This window comes from Petromyzon marinus, chromosome 31, assembly GCF_048934315.1.
Source record: "Petromyzon marinus isolate PM22_M1 ecotype Great Lakes invasive population chromosome 31, UKy_Petmar_22M1.pri1.0, whole genome shotgun sequence".
Classification (NCBI taxonomy): domain Eukaryota; kingdom Metazoa; phylum Chordata; class Hyperoartia; order Petromyzontiformes; family Petromyzontidae; genus Petromyzon; species Petromyzon marinus.
Window position 1 is genome coordinate 10,622,682 of NC_133697.1, and position 14,563 is coordinate 10,637,244.

Here is a 14,563-nt window from a genome sequence, read left to right on the forward strand (position 1 = left end):
ATATATGCAGGAAAGCAAACACATGAGTGGACACTGTTCAAAAGAGCTTCACAGCTCATCGGATTCTTCGAGGCTAAATCACGATTCTGAATATTTATCCCAGTCATAGGAATGTGGAATTTCTACATCCTTTGGAGTCGAGTAACGAGAAGTCATGACAACAAATGTCACGACGGACATTTACCACTGCTGATTTTTTTTACGTTGCCTTCTTTGTCAATACAAATGAACCACCCATCATTAAGATCGCATTGCTCTAATTCAATTGATTAATTGATCCTAGGCTGTTGCCGTTAACACCTCTAGCGGCTACAGTGGTGGTATTAAGCTATTTCTTACAATATACCATGGGATACAAACACAAATTCTTACACACGCGATTCCATGCATTTACATTCCAGAATTGAGAGATCACAATGGTTTTGGGGGGAGAGGTCTTTACCCGGCAATGGATTGACCATGGCTGGTAACAGTAAAATACATGTATTTTGAGTTTGGGAATCCATCTGTTATATGCATTAAACAAATTAATGTCTGGTGATACTGCTGCTTTGAGTGGTGCACAACACAATAAAAAAACAAGACTAAATTTTGATTTAAAGCTTTCGTGACTGCAGTAATTCATATTCTTAGTTTTTTCGGTAAAGTCACGTTGAAGAGAAACAACAAAATAACAAAATATATATAAAACAATAAAACAAAAAATTCTCACGACTTTCGACCATAACTCAAACGGTCATCATCAGGTGTGTCGGTTTGCATAAATTTATTTTTAAAACGGCACATTTATTTATTTATAAAAAACGTTGGCGTCACGCGCAGCGATTGGCAGTTTGCCCAGGACTAGTCCATCTATTTTTTTTTTAAAAGAGGAGATGCCGCGACTCTGGGGTAATACCAATCGCATTTACACTCACCTCTGCTACTGTAACTTCTTCTAATGCGAAACGAATTCTTTTCAAAACTAGCTTAGCTCTTATCTCAGAAAAAATCAGACTTATACGCACAGAACTAGATCAGTTAGACAAGACACTCTACAAATCACACTTATCATTGACGGCAATAATGTCCACATCGGATTGGGAACATGTAGACAATATGACTGCCTCTTCAGCTGCTATGTCGACCAAATGTAAGGAAAACCTGATTTCCAAATTTAACCTCCTCTTCAACAAAAGACCGGACCCACACACCAAAAAGATAGACGTTAATAAAGTCGTAATTAATCGCAGTAACAGTTCTATTTCCGATGGTCTGAAATCCGTTTTAGCTAAAGGTCTAAACTTTGCAGTCACACCTAAACATATACCAGTTAATGATATAATTGCCCAAGTTGACGTTGCTCTCAGGGGCCGGGGTCACATCGCTGCAGACGTAGCAAGATCTGAAATCGCTGCAACCCTCAAAAACGCTAAGATGCCAGCTAGCAACCTCAGCAAAGATGAGCGTTTTGAATTATATAAATTAAAAAAGAGGAATGATATTGTAGTTCTCTCAGCTGACAAAGGCAATGCTACTGTCATCATGGATAAAATAGAATACAACAACAAAATTAAAGAATTACTCGACGATGGTAGTTATACAAAAATAAAAAGAGATCCCACCAACAGCCTCGTCACACAAACCAACAAAATAATTTCTGATTCAACCGCATTAATTGATCAATCTAAACAGTTTTCGTTGAAACCTTCTGCTGCCAGGCCACCAAGATTATACGGCTTACCAAAAATACATAAAGTTGATACACCTCTTCGTCCCATAGTCTCTACTATCAGCTCCCCCACCTACAAACTAGCTCGTTTTTTGTCTGAAATCCTGCGTCCTTTCACTGGAAAGACCACCTCTGCGGTACAAAATTCTACTCACCTGGTATCAACAATCAAGGGTATTTCCCTGTCCCCAGACGACCTGCTTGTCAGTTTTGATGTAGTTTCCTTATTCACCAAGGTTCCTGTACCTGACACCATTGCAATCATTGAAGACTTGGTTCATCAAGGACTAAACACTGAGGTACCCCCCCTGGTGAGACACTGTTTAACCAATACATACTTCACTTGGAATGGAACTTTCTACAAACAAACTGAGGGCACCCCAATGGGCTCCCCCCTTTCTCCAGTTATAGCTAACATTTTCATGGAGAAATTTGAGACTGACGCCATCCAGACTGCCACTCTGCGCCCAACCTTATGGAAGAGGTACGTGGATGACACTTTTGTCATCTGGCCACATGGCCGGCCTGCTCTAGACCAATTCTTCGACCACATCAATTCCATACACCCAGCCATCAGATTTACCATGGAAGTCGAAATAGATGGCAAGATACCTTTTTTGGATGTCCTAATTAAAAAGAGACCTGATGGTTTAATGAGCCACTCTGTCTACAGGAAAGCTACCCATACGGATGCTTATCTGAAACCGGATTCCCACCACCATCCATCACAGAAGAATTCTCTCATCAAGACTCTGTATCATAGAGCCCAATGCATATCCGACCAGGAACACATAAGCAGTGAACTCAAGCACGTACACCAAGCTCTTAGGGCTAATGGTTACTCCGACTATACAATCCGCAAAGCTATCACTCAAACTATGAAGAAGAACCCTCTTGAGGAGCCTTTCAAAACCATCACTTTACCCTACATTGCTGGGATCACAAAAAAGATCTCCAAAATCTTGAATAAACACAAGATCCAGGTCCGTTTCAACACATTACATAAAATCCGTGATCTGGTTCCGTCTGTAAAGGATGTGATTCCGGACATACAATACCCTGGTGTCTACAGACTAAGTTGCCTCTGTGGTAGTAGTTACATTGGAGAAACCAAACTCCATGTCTCGGACCGCATTCGTGAACATAAAGCAGACCTTAAACACGGTAGGACCAACACCTCGGCCGTAGCAGATCATTGTTCTAATTCAGTAGGCTCACATGCCATTGACTTTTCCAAGACGGAGGTTCTTTGTAAGCCATCTGGCTTCCATGAGAGATTCGTTCATGAGGCTATCCACATATACAAGCACAGAGACAATTTCAACCGAGAAGATGGATTCTGGCTTAGCAATCATTGGAAAGATTTGATAAATCATTTCAGTTCTTGATTGATTGTTCACGCTTACAGTGGCTTTCAGACAGCATACATTATAAAAAATTTCGTCTCCCCCCTCCTCTTTTCAAGAAAAATAGATGGACTAGTCCTGGGCAAACTGCCAATCGCTGCGCGTGACGCCAACGTTTTTTATAAATAAATAAATGTGCCGTTTTAAAAATAAATTTATGCAAACCGACACACCTGATGATGACCGTTTGAGTTATGGTCGAAACGTCGTGAGAATTTTTTTATTGTTTTATATATATTTTGTTATTTTGTTGTTTCTCTTCAACGTGACTTTACCGAAAAAACTAAGAATAAAAACAAGACTAGTCAATAATACTGCCTTTAAAGAAAATTATACAATCGGCGACGTTTCAGGCAGTGACCCTTCATAACACAACATTCCACGTTGCCGATTGTATATGTCGTTTTAAGGAATTGTTGTTGACGAGTTTGAGGGGTTTTTTTAGTTCGACACATTGATGAACTTGTGCACCGTGTCACCCCGAGCGTCAAGACTGATGTTGAGCCCAAATCGATCTCAGAATCTTATCAATTGATGGCTGGCACCTTGTCGACAGATAAACAGCGACGACGCCAACCAGGCTTTGCGCAATGAGTCATGCGTACTAAAAATCCCCCCACGACATCCTCTTGGTGTTTCCTTGTGCTCTCGTTCCCCGGGTCAGGACAAGACTTCAGAGGCGGGGGGAAATGGGACACTTGCCCAGGGCCCAAAACTCCAGGAGGACCCACAAAAAATACCCGTTATTTTTGTTTAACTTTTTTTTAAAGTAGATCTGCTTATTGATGTTATCATTTTATAATGGATGGGGTTTTTTTAAATACAAACCGCCTTGTCAGTGGATTCCTAAATACAATATAAAAAACTCACGTTCGTCAAATCTTAAGAGGTGTTATCTGCTATAAAAGTGGGCTATTGTCAAAGACATGAGCAATTATATACTGCATTCCTTTTTTGGGGCAGTCTTATTGAAGAACATGTTGAGTTTATATCATTTTCTTACGGACAATGTCACAATTATTAATTGCTATTCGATTAATGCGTTATTAAAATGTAATTCAATTCACCAAGAGATGAATGGCTTTTCACGTTGTTCCAGCTGTGTTTTTTACCATACTTCACTACGCAGGTCGGTGCAAGTTGGTGCAGATAGCGGAGGACATGACCACCTGGGCTGTTTTAATGTATGTGTATATATACGTAAGTGAAGATAGTATATTCTGCTCTGGTTTCCCTGGAAGAGTATACCCAAATTCAGGCCTACCCCAGGTCTTCCTTATCAAGATTAGTTCAACAAAGACTTACACACAATTACAGTATAATCAAAACCTCTCCTATTAGCAAGTAAGCTCAAATTTACTTTTAACTTAATTTAGTTAACTTGTTAAAAAAACCCCTATCAGATATTACCAGTTGAGGAAAAGCTATACATAGAATATTACGACCCAACTAAGTCAGTTAAATAAAGTCACCAAATAATGGGTTTGTTGATCAACCAAATTGGCATATTTGGCCATGTGACAAGCCAATTTGATGAGCTTTGTCAGGTGCTGGAGGATTAGAATAAAAAAACACATCTACACGATATAAAACTAACCCAAAGTAAACTACTTATGATTTAGTTGAAATATTCGTTGTTGGTAGCAGCAAATGTACTCTATAGCCCCGGCCTCAACGCCACTGCCAAGGCCCGCATCTTGTATCCATTGTGGTCATCAAAGGCTAGTCAGAAGCTTACGATTCAAGTGCCTCTTGGGATTGCAATTTGGCAGGCAGATTTGAAGCACATCGCACAGCTCGCTTAAACGCTCGGCATTGTTAAAACTTGATTTCCAAATGCCATGTTTCTTGAATTTCCTGCCAGAGGTTGGACGGTTTCAACACTATACAAAAAACGTTACGAATTACACCATGTAAAATGAAATAATTACTGCCCAAATCTCAGGATATGCAAGAATGGAACCCCACGTTTGTTTACACGCTGTATGGTTCTAACCCAAGCAAATATACTAGAAACATTGTTACTATTCATATTCTTAGTTTTTCGGTAAAGTCACGTTGAATAGAAACAACAAAATAATAAAATATATAAAACAATAAAAAATTCTCACGTTTCGACCATAACTCAAACGGTTTGAGTTATGGTCGAAACGTCGTGAGAATTTTTTGTTTTATATATATTTTATTATTTTGTTGTTTCTCTTCAACGTGACTTTACCGAAAAACTAAGAATATGAATTACTGCAGTCACGAAAGCTTTAAATCAAAATTGTTACTATTGTCAGGTAATGGGGATACTGTACAGGTGGAGAAATTACCAAGTTGCTTTCTTCGGAGATGTAGAGACACTTTCTATAATGAATAGTTTATGTACATCGCAACAATAGCGAGACGGATTATATAGTTAATTATGAACTTCTTTTGCACCGTACGTAGCAAAACACGCTAATTAGTGCAAGATGCGTTGCCAGTGGCCAGAATAGACCATTTGGGACATGTTCTTCATAAAAACTTACCTTTATAGCAGTGAACAGCATCCTTCTCAAACAACACTGTGAAGAATGGCTATTGGCCAAGATGTCACAAAGAATGTCCTTAATACTTGAATGCATTGTTACTAATGAATGCATTAAGTCTTGTTGTAATTTGTGCTGTGTATCACTGACAATTAAATGCCAAATAATTTGTCTATTAGAGAAAACGATTACTGTGGCAGGATACGGTGTGCATGGCTGCAAGTGTTACGTTAAAACTGAGACTGCCCGTTTTATGTTGCAGTTTGCTGTTTAAGGGAACCATGCGTTTCATGACATGCACATTGTTTCTTACAGAATGACAAGGACATAACGAACTTTATTAAAACTAAAAGAAAATTAATATTTGGGAAAAACAGTTTAAAGCAAAGATCACCGGAACCCAATATCTCTCAGCGAAAGTCTTATACAGCAGAATGTTTACAATAACCTAAAACAGACATGAGGGCTCTCACCAACAGTTCCACACTTGCAACAGGATTGATAAACAAGCGTCAGGCAGAGGAACTCTGTAAACAGCCAAAGGTATTGTGCAACTACGCAGAAATCAGATATTTAAATAGATCAAAAAGGTGCATGGTTAGAAACCGCATTGATAAAAAAAACAAAGCAAAAGGCTTTCTTCATTCTGCAACCAAAACTTATTGGCTTGGCTAAAACCGTAAATTTAGATTCTTACTAACAACTGTAAATAATTATAGTTTGGGGCAATAATGACAAGTAGAATGTTATGAAAGAGCCATGTTTTTGTGTCATGGATTGTGGCGCACTGCAAGTTACACAACGTAAATGCCAATCTAACTCAATGTCTGTCAAACTTTGATATACACTTCTAAATGTGCATTAACAAGTAAGGAAATCACACAATTTATTTACATTATGATTTCCGTTGCTCCCACGCATAAACATACCAAACACTATACCATTTATAGTTTTACATTACATTGCCATGCTGTGATTATTGTACACAAGAGTATTGTTGTATACATTTATAGACAGCCTTGTGACTAATAATTGCTCTAAAGGGGTTATATTTTTTCTGCTACCTTTAGTTTCGTTTTTCTCTGCCGTATTTTGAAAGCACGCTTGTAAAGCAATAAAATAATTAGGACGATGCTTTAAAGACTCCAATCAGTAGTGACTCCGTTACTGCTGCTTGCACTGGTCGGCATGCGACGGCCCCTTCCAGAAGTCTTCATCATCCCTGTTAGCGGTGGAGCGTGGCGCACGTTTCTGCGGACTCAATTCTGCAGGGGAAGAGAGGCAACGTTAAGGTCACGTTATCAAGAGTCAACGGTGCCCAAGTACTGCTGGAAGAATGATGGGACCCGATACGAAAGAACAAGAGCTGCACTGCCCTCTGCTGCCCAGTCTAGCAGCCACACGAAAAAAAAGTGTGCACGGTGTTCACCCCATTAATGAACTATTCAGAATAATTTTGCTTTGCTTCCGAGACCGAGTACTTTCCGGGCAATATGCTCACAGGCTCCCTCAATTAAATATGAATATTTTTTTATTTAAAGCTTTCGTGACTGCAGTAATTCATGTTCTGAGTTCTTTCGGTAAAGTCACGTTGAAGGGAAACAATAAAATATATATAAAACAATAAAAATTCTCACGACGTTTCGACCATAACACAAACGGTCGTCTTCAGGTGTGTCGGTTTGCATAAATGTATTTATTTTTAAACGGTGTATTTATTTATTTATAAATAGAAAACGTTAGCGCCATGCGCAGCGATTTGCCAGTTTATTTACAAGGACTAGTCCATCTATGTTCTGAAAAGAGGAGGGGGGAGACGATTTTTTTTTATGTATGCCGTCTGAAAGCCACTGTAAGCGTGAACAATCAATTAAGACCTGAAATGGTTTATCAAATCTTTCCAATGATTGCCAAGCCAGAATCCATCTTCTCGGTTGAAATTGTCTCTGTGCTTGTATATGTGGATAGCCTCATGAACGAATCTCTCATGGTAGCCAGATGGCTTACAAAGAACCTCTGTGGCAGATCATTGTTATAATTCAGTAGGCTCACATGACTTCATAATAAAGGTTTTTGGGTTAGATCGATCTAACCCAAAAACCTTTATTATGAATAATATTGGTCGCGAAAGCCTACGTGTTAGGCTCACATGACATTGACTTTTCTAAGACAGAGGTTCTTTGTAAGCCATCTGGCTACCATGAGAGATTCGTTCATGAGGCTATCCACATATACAAGCACAGACACAATTTCAACCGAGAAGATGGATTCTGGCTTAGCAATCATTGGAAAGATTTGATAAACCATTTCAGGTCTTAATTGATTGTTCACGCTTACAGTGGCTTTCAGACAGCATACAAAAAAAAAATTTCGTCTCCCCCCTCCTCTTTTCAGAACATAGATGGACTAGTCCTTCTAAATAAACTGCCAAATCACTGCGCGTGGCGCTAACGTTTTTTTAAATAAATACGTCGTTTAAAAATAAATACATTTATGCAAACCGACACACCTGAAGACGACCGTTTGTGTTATGGTCGAAACGTCGTGAGAATTTGTATTGTTATATATATTTTATTATTTTATTGTTTCCCTTCAACGTGACTTTACCGAAAGAACTAAGAATATAAATATGAATATTCATGATTATACCGTTAAGCGTCTTGTAAATATTCATTCTACAACGGACGCAGAGCATAACCAAAAAATAGAATGCTGCTACCGCATCAATTAAGCTGGCGGCTACGTCATGACCCCCAGTGCAGGTCACACACCGAGCCTGGAGTTGTCGAAGAACTGGACGTTGCTCGGCAGGGCGATCGGCGCTCCCGGCTCGAAGTACTGCTTCTTAGGTTGCGGCATCATGAGGTTCTTGCGTGGGGAGAGTGGGGCCTTGTTCTCAATGCAGGCCTTCGCTCGCTTGGTGGGTGTGCGGAGGCTGCCGGCTGGCGCGTCGGAGGCCGTTTTTGGTGCCGGTGGCAGTTGCGGCGACGGTGGCGCTGCCGCGCTGCTCTCCACCTTCTGGAGGTCCAGCTGAGACTGCAGCAACTTCACATTCTCCCTGAGCGCCTCGTTCTCCCGCTTGTACTTGGTCGCGGAGTCCTTGAGTCGCACCAGCATCGTCCTGCCGTGCGGGAATCGAGTTTCAGCGCAAGTTTATCCTTTGCGGAAATGCCGTTACTACACGTTGCTCCCATATACCCTCGATTGTAACGCACTCTTTCCCCCTGTACTTTAAACCAAAGTTGGGGTTGTCTTATCATCTGGTAAGTGTGTGTGATAAGATTCGTACAACTTTATTGACACCGAGCACAAGTTTGGGGTGTGTCTTACTTTCCAGAGCATCTTATAATCCGGAGAATATTATGGCAGGCATGTGATGACTGACTAAAATGGATTAATAAGCTTATAGTGCAAGTATCGAACTGCATGTAAGAATGTTTTTAAATACCTATACGTTACATATAATTAATGGGTTCACCCCTGCAGCTACTTGAGGTTTCCGCATTCAAATTTCCGTGGAGGGGGCGATACACTGCCAGATGAAGGTCTCCCTAGTTTATGTCAGTTAAGGGTGGTTTTTGATCATACTTTACTATGCCAATCAACGTCTTCAAGTTCAAGGTTCAAGTAAATTTTTGTATGTGGGTTCAGTGAAGGGGGCCACCCAGGACAAGTCCAGATATAATTCACCGATGTTAGCCGCACCAGGGTATTGAGACCGGATTGCCGGGATTTTAGCATAGCGCCCAAACTAACGTACCCTCCCCACTCCACCTGACACTTTAATTACAAACTTTTAAACATATTTTAAAACACTAACATGATTGATTTGCTCATCTGAGTTCTGTGATCATCATGGAGCACGCTGCATACGGCAAACACCTGGCCAAAGACAAATACCCAATTCGGCCAAGAGGCTTGTACAAACATTCCGTGCGTGGGTTGACCAGTAATCGGTAAGTGCTGCACATGACAAATCAAGCCTAGTCTGTGTTTGCCCGCAGCACATTCATTGCAGCAACCAAAAGGCAAAAAATAATTTCATTAATTGTTACAGAATTCTTTGGTCACAATTATATATTTGTTTTGCAATGTACGTAGTATCCAGGATACTCAATACATTAGAGCACTTAGCCAGCACCGCTGAGATCCTGGGTTCTAATCTGAAACAAGATTTAAAAACAGCTTTCCAACGGTCACAGCCCAGTCAATGTTATCGAAGCAATATATACAATTTGGAAAGTAATTCTGGCATGCTCGATTTGACGCGCGTGCATCTTGGGTACAAGAATAAATTTTAAATTGAATAAACTAGCAGGTGGGTTAGTGCAGGTGACGTGGGGGGGAAACCGCACCCTTCCTTGATTGACGTCAGCTTGAGTTTCAGATGCTTCAGCTCATTGTGCAGCCGCGTGTTCTCGTTCTGCAGGATGATGAGTGCCGTGGCCTGTATGACGCCGCTGCCACCACCGCAGGTGACGACGCCAGATGAGGCACCGTGACTCGGCTCTGAGACTGCAATGGATGCAGAGTGGACCGTTAGATATACACAAAGACCTCCCCCGTATAGCCTTAACAGACTGTTTGGCTCAAGTGCTGTTAGCGAGTAGCACCTATGAAGGACGGCACAGCACACAAGGGGGTGGGTGGCCAGCACCACACTCGGCCGCCTTTGTCTACCTAGTGGCAATGTTTACAAACCGCGACACCAGGTACTCATTTGAGGCTGAGTTGATCTAGAGAAGGCCCAGAATCGATTCAGAAAATTGTAACTGGTGTTGGCCATGAGCGGGAATTGAACTCCGGTCGCCGGGTTCATTGCGTAGTGAATTAACTGCTACACTACATATATACACACACATAAACAAACAAATCTTACATTGTAGGCACACTCAGGCTGTGCCGTGGTTTGTCAAACACTTTGTAGCGTGATATACCTATTGAGGGTGCTGTGATGTTCCATTGAAAACACATGGGAGGAGCGATGTTACACCGATGTCACAACGGTGCCATTAATTGCAAGCTTGACCACAAAGTTAAAGTTCTCTCATTAACATAACTCGTGTCGTACAGACCCGTTGCACAGCCTAGATTAGGCACTTAAGGACTGCCTTCGGCAAAAACAAGTGACACGGCGCGAGCCGGGACGTACAGGTGGAGTCCGCCTGCTGCCTCGCCGCACGCAGGTCCTCCTTCAGCCTCCTCAGTGTCTGCTCCTTTGCGCTCAACGTGGTCTTCAGAGACTTGACCCTACCGCGGTGACAGGGGGAGTTGTAACAAAGGTTACAGGTGAACAAGCTACATTTAAAAAAAAATTAGACGAAAAAAAAGATGGTGACGTATAATGTAATAATTTCATGTACGTGTTCAGCAAAGCGTCGCCGAGTTTCAAGAATGTTTTTTTCAGGAGGGCCCTGCACATTGAGATGTTTGAGCAATTCCATTCTTGGAATTGCTCAAACTTGGAGTGCAGCAGGAGCACAGTAGGCAACTGATAGAGGAAATCCACGCAATCTGCGAGGTGTTTGTCACTCACACTTTTGCACAAAGATGCAAGAATCCAAGGAAATCGAGTGAACACAGACGTACCAGGGCAGAGAGAGGGCATGCCAAGAGAGAGGGCATGCCAACAGAGGTGGTTTGAAGTAGTGAATCTAGAGTTATAGAGTGGACGTGGAAATGGCTCAACACAGCAATGAGTGGAGCAAGAAGACCAGGAAGGCAGACTCCACACGAGTTAGTTAGAAAAATCACAAGACAGCAACCTCACACGAAGGGACACCGCAAGCCTCATCCGGCCACTCTGATGTAGGATGAACGTGCTTACGGAGCTCAAAGCTCCCATGACATTAAAACCACTGCCAAATCAAGACCAGGTGTCTTCCTGCTCAAATAAGCATGCTCAACACCACGAGGCCAATGAGCCAGTGGTGGAAAATCCACATTACAATGACAGGGACCAGTTTAAACACAGGATAATTGGTGTGAATCTTGGCCGGGACTCACTCCTTCTCGTGAGCGCTCTCCAGCTTGTACTTCTCCAACTGCAGTTTCACGAGCTCATACTTGACATCTGCAGACTCCTTCCCGTCAGCATCCGGCTTATTTGGCTTCATGAGGACCTGCATAGAATTCAGCAACATCTTAAGTGTGCTGAAAAGATAGAAGATGCTGATGTGCGAGCTGATCACCCACATGCTTAGACACACAAAAACATAAATCATACCTCTACCAATCACATCTTTACATTGTAAATATAACATAGAATTCTTATCCGTGGTCCTGTTACCCATAAAAACTCATTATCTGCAGCCCTATTTTTCCCTATTATCCACGATTTTACCAATAATTCATAGGAATGCGGCCTCCCAGTACTCGTGGTTTTTGTGGACAAGAGGAGTCGGGTGATAAAATACTCCTACTATCCTCAATTTTCTACCCTGTGGATAAGAGAAATAAAAGTGCTTATGACTACACGGATAATAGGGTCTGCGATATTGGTTCCCCATATCACTGAGGATAGGAGGAGGAGTTCTCATGAATATGCAGATTAAAACATGGACACCGACAGACCATGATGAGATTATGTAAAGACGAAAGCAGGTTGGAGTGCTTTTTTTAAACTGGCCTTAATAATGAAATGCAGCACACCACCGTAACTAAGGAATAATGGCTTTAAGCAGCGTATGTTAACCTGGCATGACCTGGAGGCATGGACATTATCCAATAAAATTAAACACAAGCTAAACAGTCTGCAAAGCATGGAGAGATGCATGCCCGGAAATACGGAAATCGGAGCACATGGGTTAAAGACATATTGACTTAAGAGAAGTAAGTAGGCTCCAGCAGGACACTTGGCGATAAGGCATGATGGCCATTGTTTGACTAACAATGGAGTAGCAGCTGAATGATGGAACGCACCCAAGAGTACAACCACGGCAGAGATGAAGTAATAAGATCAGCTCATGTGCAGCAGTTAGATGGATTGTTATATTGCGAGACCACGAGGGCTGGCGACAACTTGAGATGGCCGTCATGCAGCAGTGGATATACGTCACGAATTCTGATGACGATGATTCACTTGCACGCGGCACGTGTGTGGAACCGTCATGACCACCGTGCCCCAGTTACCTGCAGCCGCCTTTTGAGATCGCAAAGCTGCGAGTCCCTCCTGATCACACGCTGCTCAAGCTCGCTCACGCGCGACACCATCTCCGCCATCTTCGCGCGCAACGCCACCGCTTCCTCTTTGCCGTCATTTCCGCAGGCGAGCAGCTCCTGCAGATTCTGGAAGAGGGTGAGGGTAGGTGCCAGTGGAGGGTTCCAGAAACTCACGAGGGGCAATTGGCAAGCAGGCTGAGAACCATGGCCAATTTCCAAACCTGTGTTTGGCCCCACGATTATCCGAGCACCCGTTTGGGTTCCAGGAAAGAAAATCAAAGCGGGATTTAGACCAAGAGTGTGCGGACCTTTTCCAAGCATGGGCCACATCTCAGGTTGGACAGGGGTCACGTGGAACTTTGACCGCGACATTACATTCGTGAGATTGACGTCACACGTGTGAATAAAAGTTGGTGTGGCGGCCTGTTCACCGGGTTTTTTCGTTGAGCATTGAAGTATTGCATTGCAATGATGCTGAATCATTACATTGAATTACAATCCAAAATTGTTACACACCTAGCAGCCACCACACCTTGCACAACTACACAGTAGATCTTGCACCCGTAACACACCACCATGCGAGTCAGAGCACCTAAGCTCACCTGGACCTCTTCCTTCAAAGTTTCCAGTTGCTGCTGGCTCTCCGATGTGTCGGCGCTTTGTTCGGCACGGGCAACCTGGGAGCCAAGGCGAGGAGCCTCGCTCTCCAGCATGGCGACGCGCTGCCTCAGCACGTCCGTCTGACGCTTCTCCACCGCGAGCTCGGACTGCAGGCGCTCCACCGTCTCGCCAAACGCCTTCTCGCTGCTGCCCATCGTCTCCTTGTTGAACTGCGACACAGGGGATATCACACAATCGTTCGTTTATTCTTGTATTTTCCCAAAATTAGATTTATCAACAGTAAGACAATATTCATTTGAAATTATTGCAGAAAGCAGTGCATCGCCGCATGTGTGAGAGAATGGCCTCAGAAGACATTTTTTTGCCCAGACTTCCGTGGTGCCTTCCATTGCCTCTTATCCAGTGCGCGGTGCTGCATCTTTCTTGCATGTTATACTGTACAAGTGTTTATCACATCGAATGTGATAAATATATATTCATGTCACACAGACTGGACTGGGTGGTTTGCGTGTAGCCATTGGTGACCAAGCTAAACCACTCGGACTTGAGAACCAGGTTTAGTGACGGGCATCTGAAACCCAAAATCGAACTCGCGACCATCAACAATGCCAACTCTGTGTCCCAACATCGTATTAGCTCCCTGGACCACCCGGCCACCTTAATTCGTTTTTGTGACGAGCCAGAAAATGGCTGAAAAATAAAATACGGGAAAGTGCAAAAGATTTCATCAGCCCCAGCGCCACACCGCACTCGGCTTTACCTTCAAAGACGCTTCCACCTCCGTGAGCTTCTCCTTCAGCCGTTGGAGCTCGCCCGACTCGCTCGGCCCGGCTCTTCCACCTGACATGGCAGCCTGCAGCTGCGACTCGAGGGAGGCGACGCGAGCCAGCAGCTCCTTAGTCCGATTCCTCTCCTCCTTGAGCTCCATGTCAGATTCATCGATCAGCTTCATGAAGTACTCCGACTGAAACTTCATCTCCTGCAAAGAGAGAGAACGCACGCGTTGCTGAGCTTGCTCTTCGCGCGATATTCTCTCCAGTTAATTGGGTGCGCCACGCCACCATCGCCATCGCCACTTCCTCCTCACCGTCATTGTTGCAGAAGAGCAGCCCCTGCAGCTTCTGGAGGAAGGTGAGGGTAGGGACCAG

At 43.1% G+C, this 14,563-nt stretch overlaps 1 protein-coding gene across 3 annotated transcripts in view; it reads right to left on the bottom strand.

Annotated features, from left to right (window-relative positions):
• Window positions 1–5,950: 5,950 nt before the first annotated feature.
• CENPE (centromere protein E) overlaps window positions 5,951–14,563 on the bottom strand; it is a 38,576-nt gene continuing 29,963 nt past the window's right edge. For all 3 annotated transcript variants that reach the window (XM_032964012.2, XM_032964013.2, XM_032964011.2), the window contains exons 31-38: window positions 14,176–14,394; window positions 13,397–13,624; window positions 12,765–12,920; window positions 11,640–11,755; window positions 10,786–10,883; window positions 9,989–10,148; window positions 8,405–8,754; window positions 5,951–6,898 (exon numbers count right to left, since the gene is read on the bottom strand). In XM_032964012.2, the coding sequence (XP_032819903.1) occupies window positions 6,798–6,898; window positions 8,405–8,754; window positions 9,989–10,148; window positions 10,786–10,883; window positions 11,640–11,755; window positions 12,765–12,920; window positions 13,397–13,624; window positions 14,176–14,394 (1,428 nt within the window). In that variant the 3' untranslated portion in view covers window positions 5,951–6,797. The remainder of the gene's footprint in view (window positions 6,899–8,404; window positions 8,755–9,988; window positions 10,149–10,785; window positions 10,884–11,639; window positions 11,756–12,764; window positions 12,921–13,396; window positions 13,625–14,175; window positions 14,395–14,563) is intronic.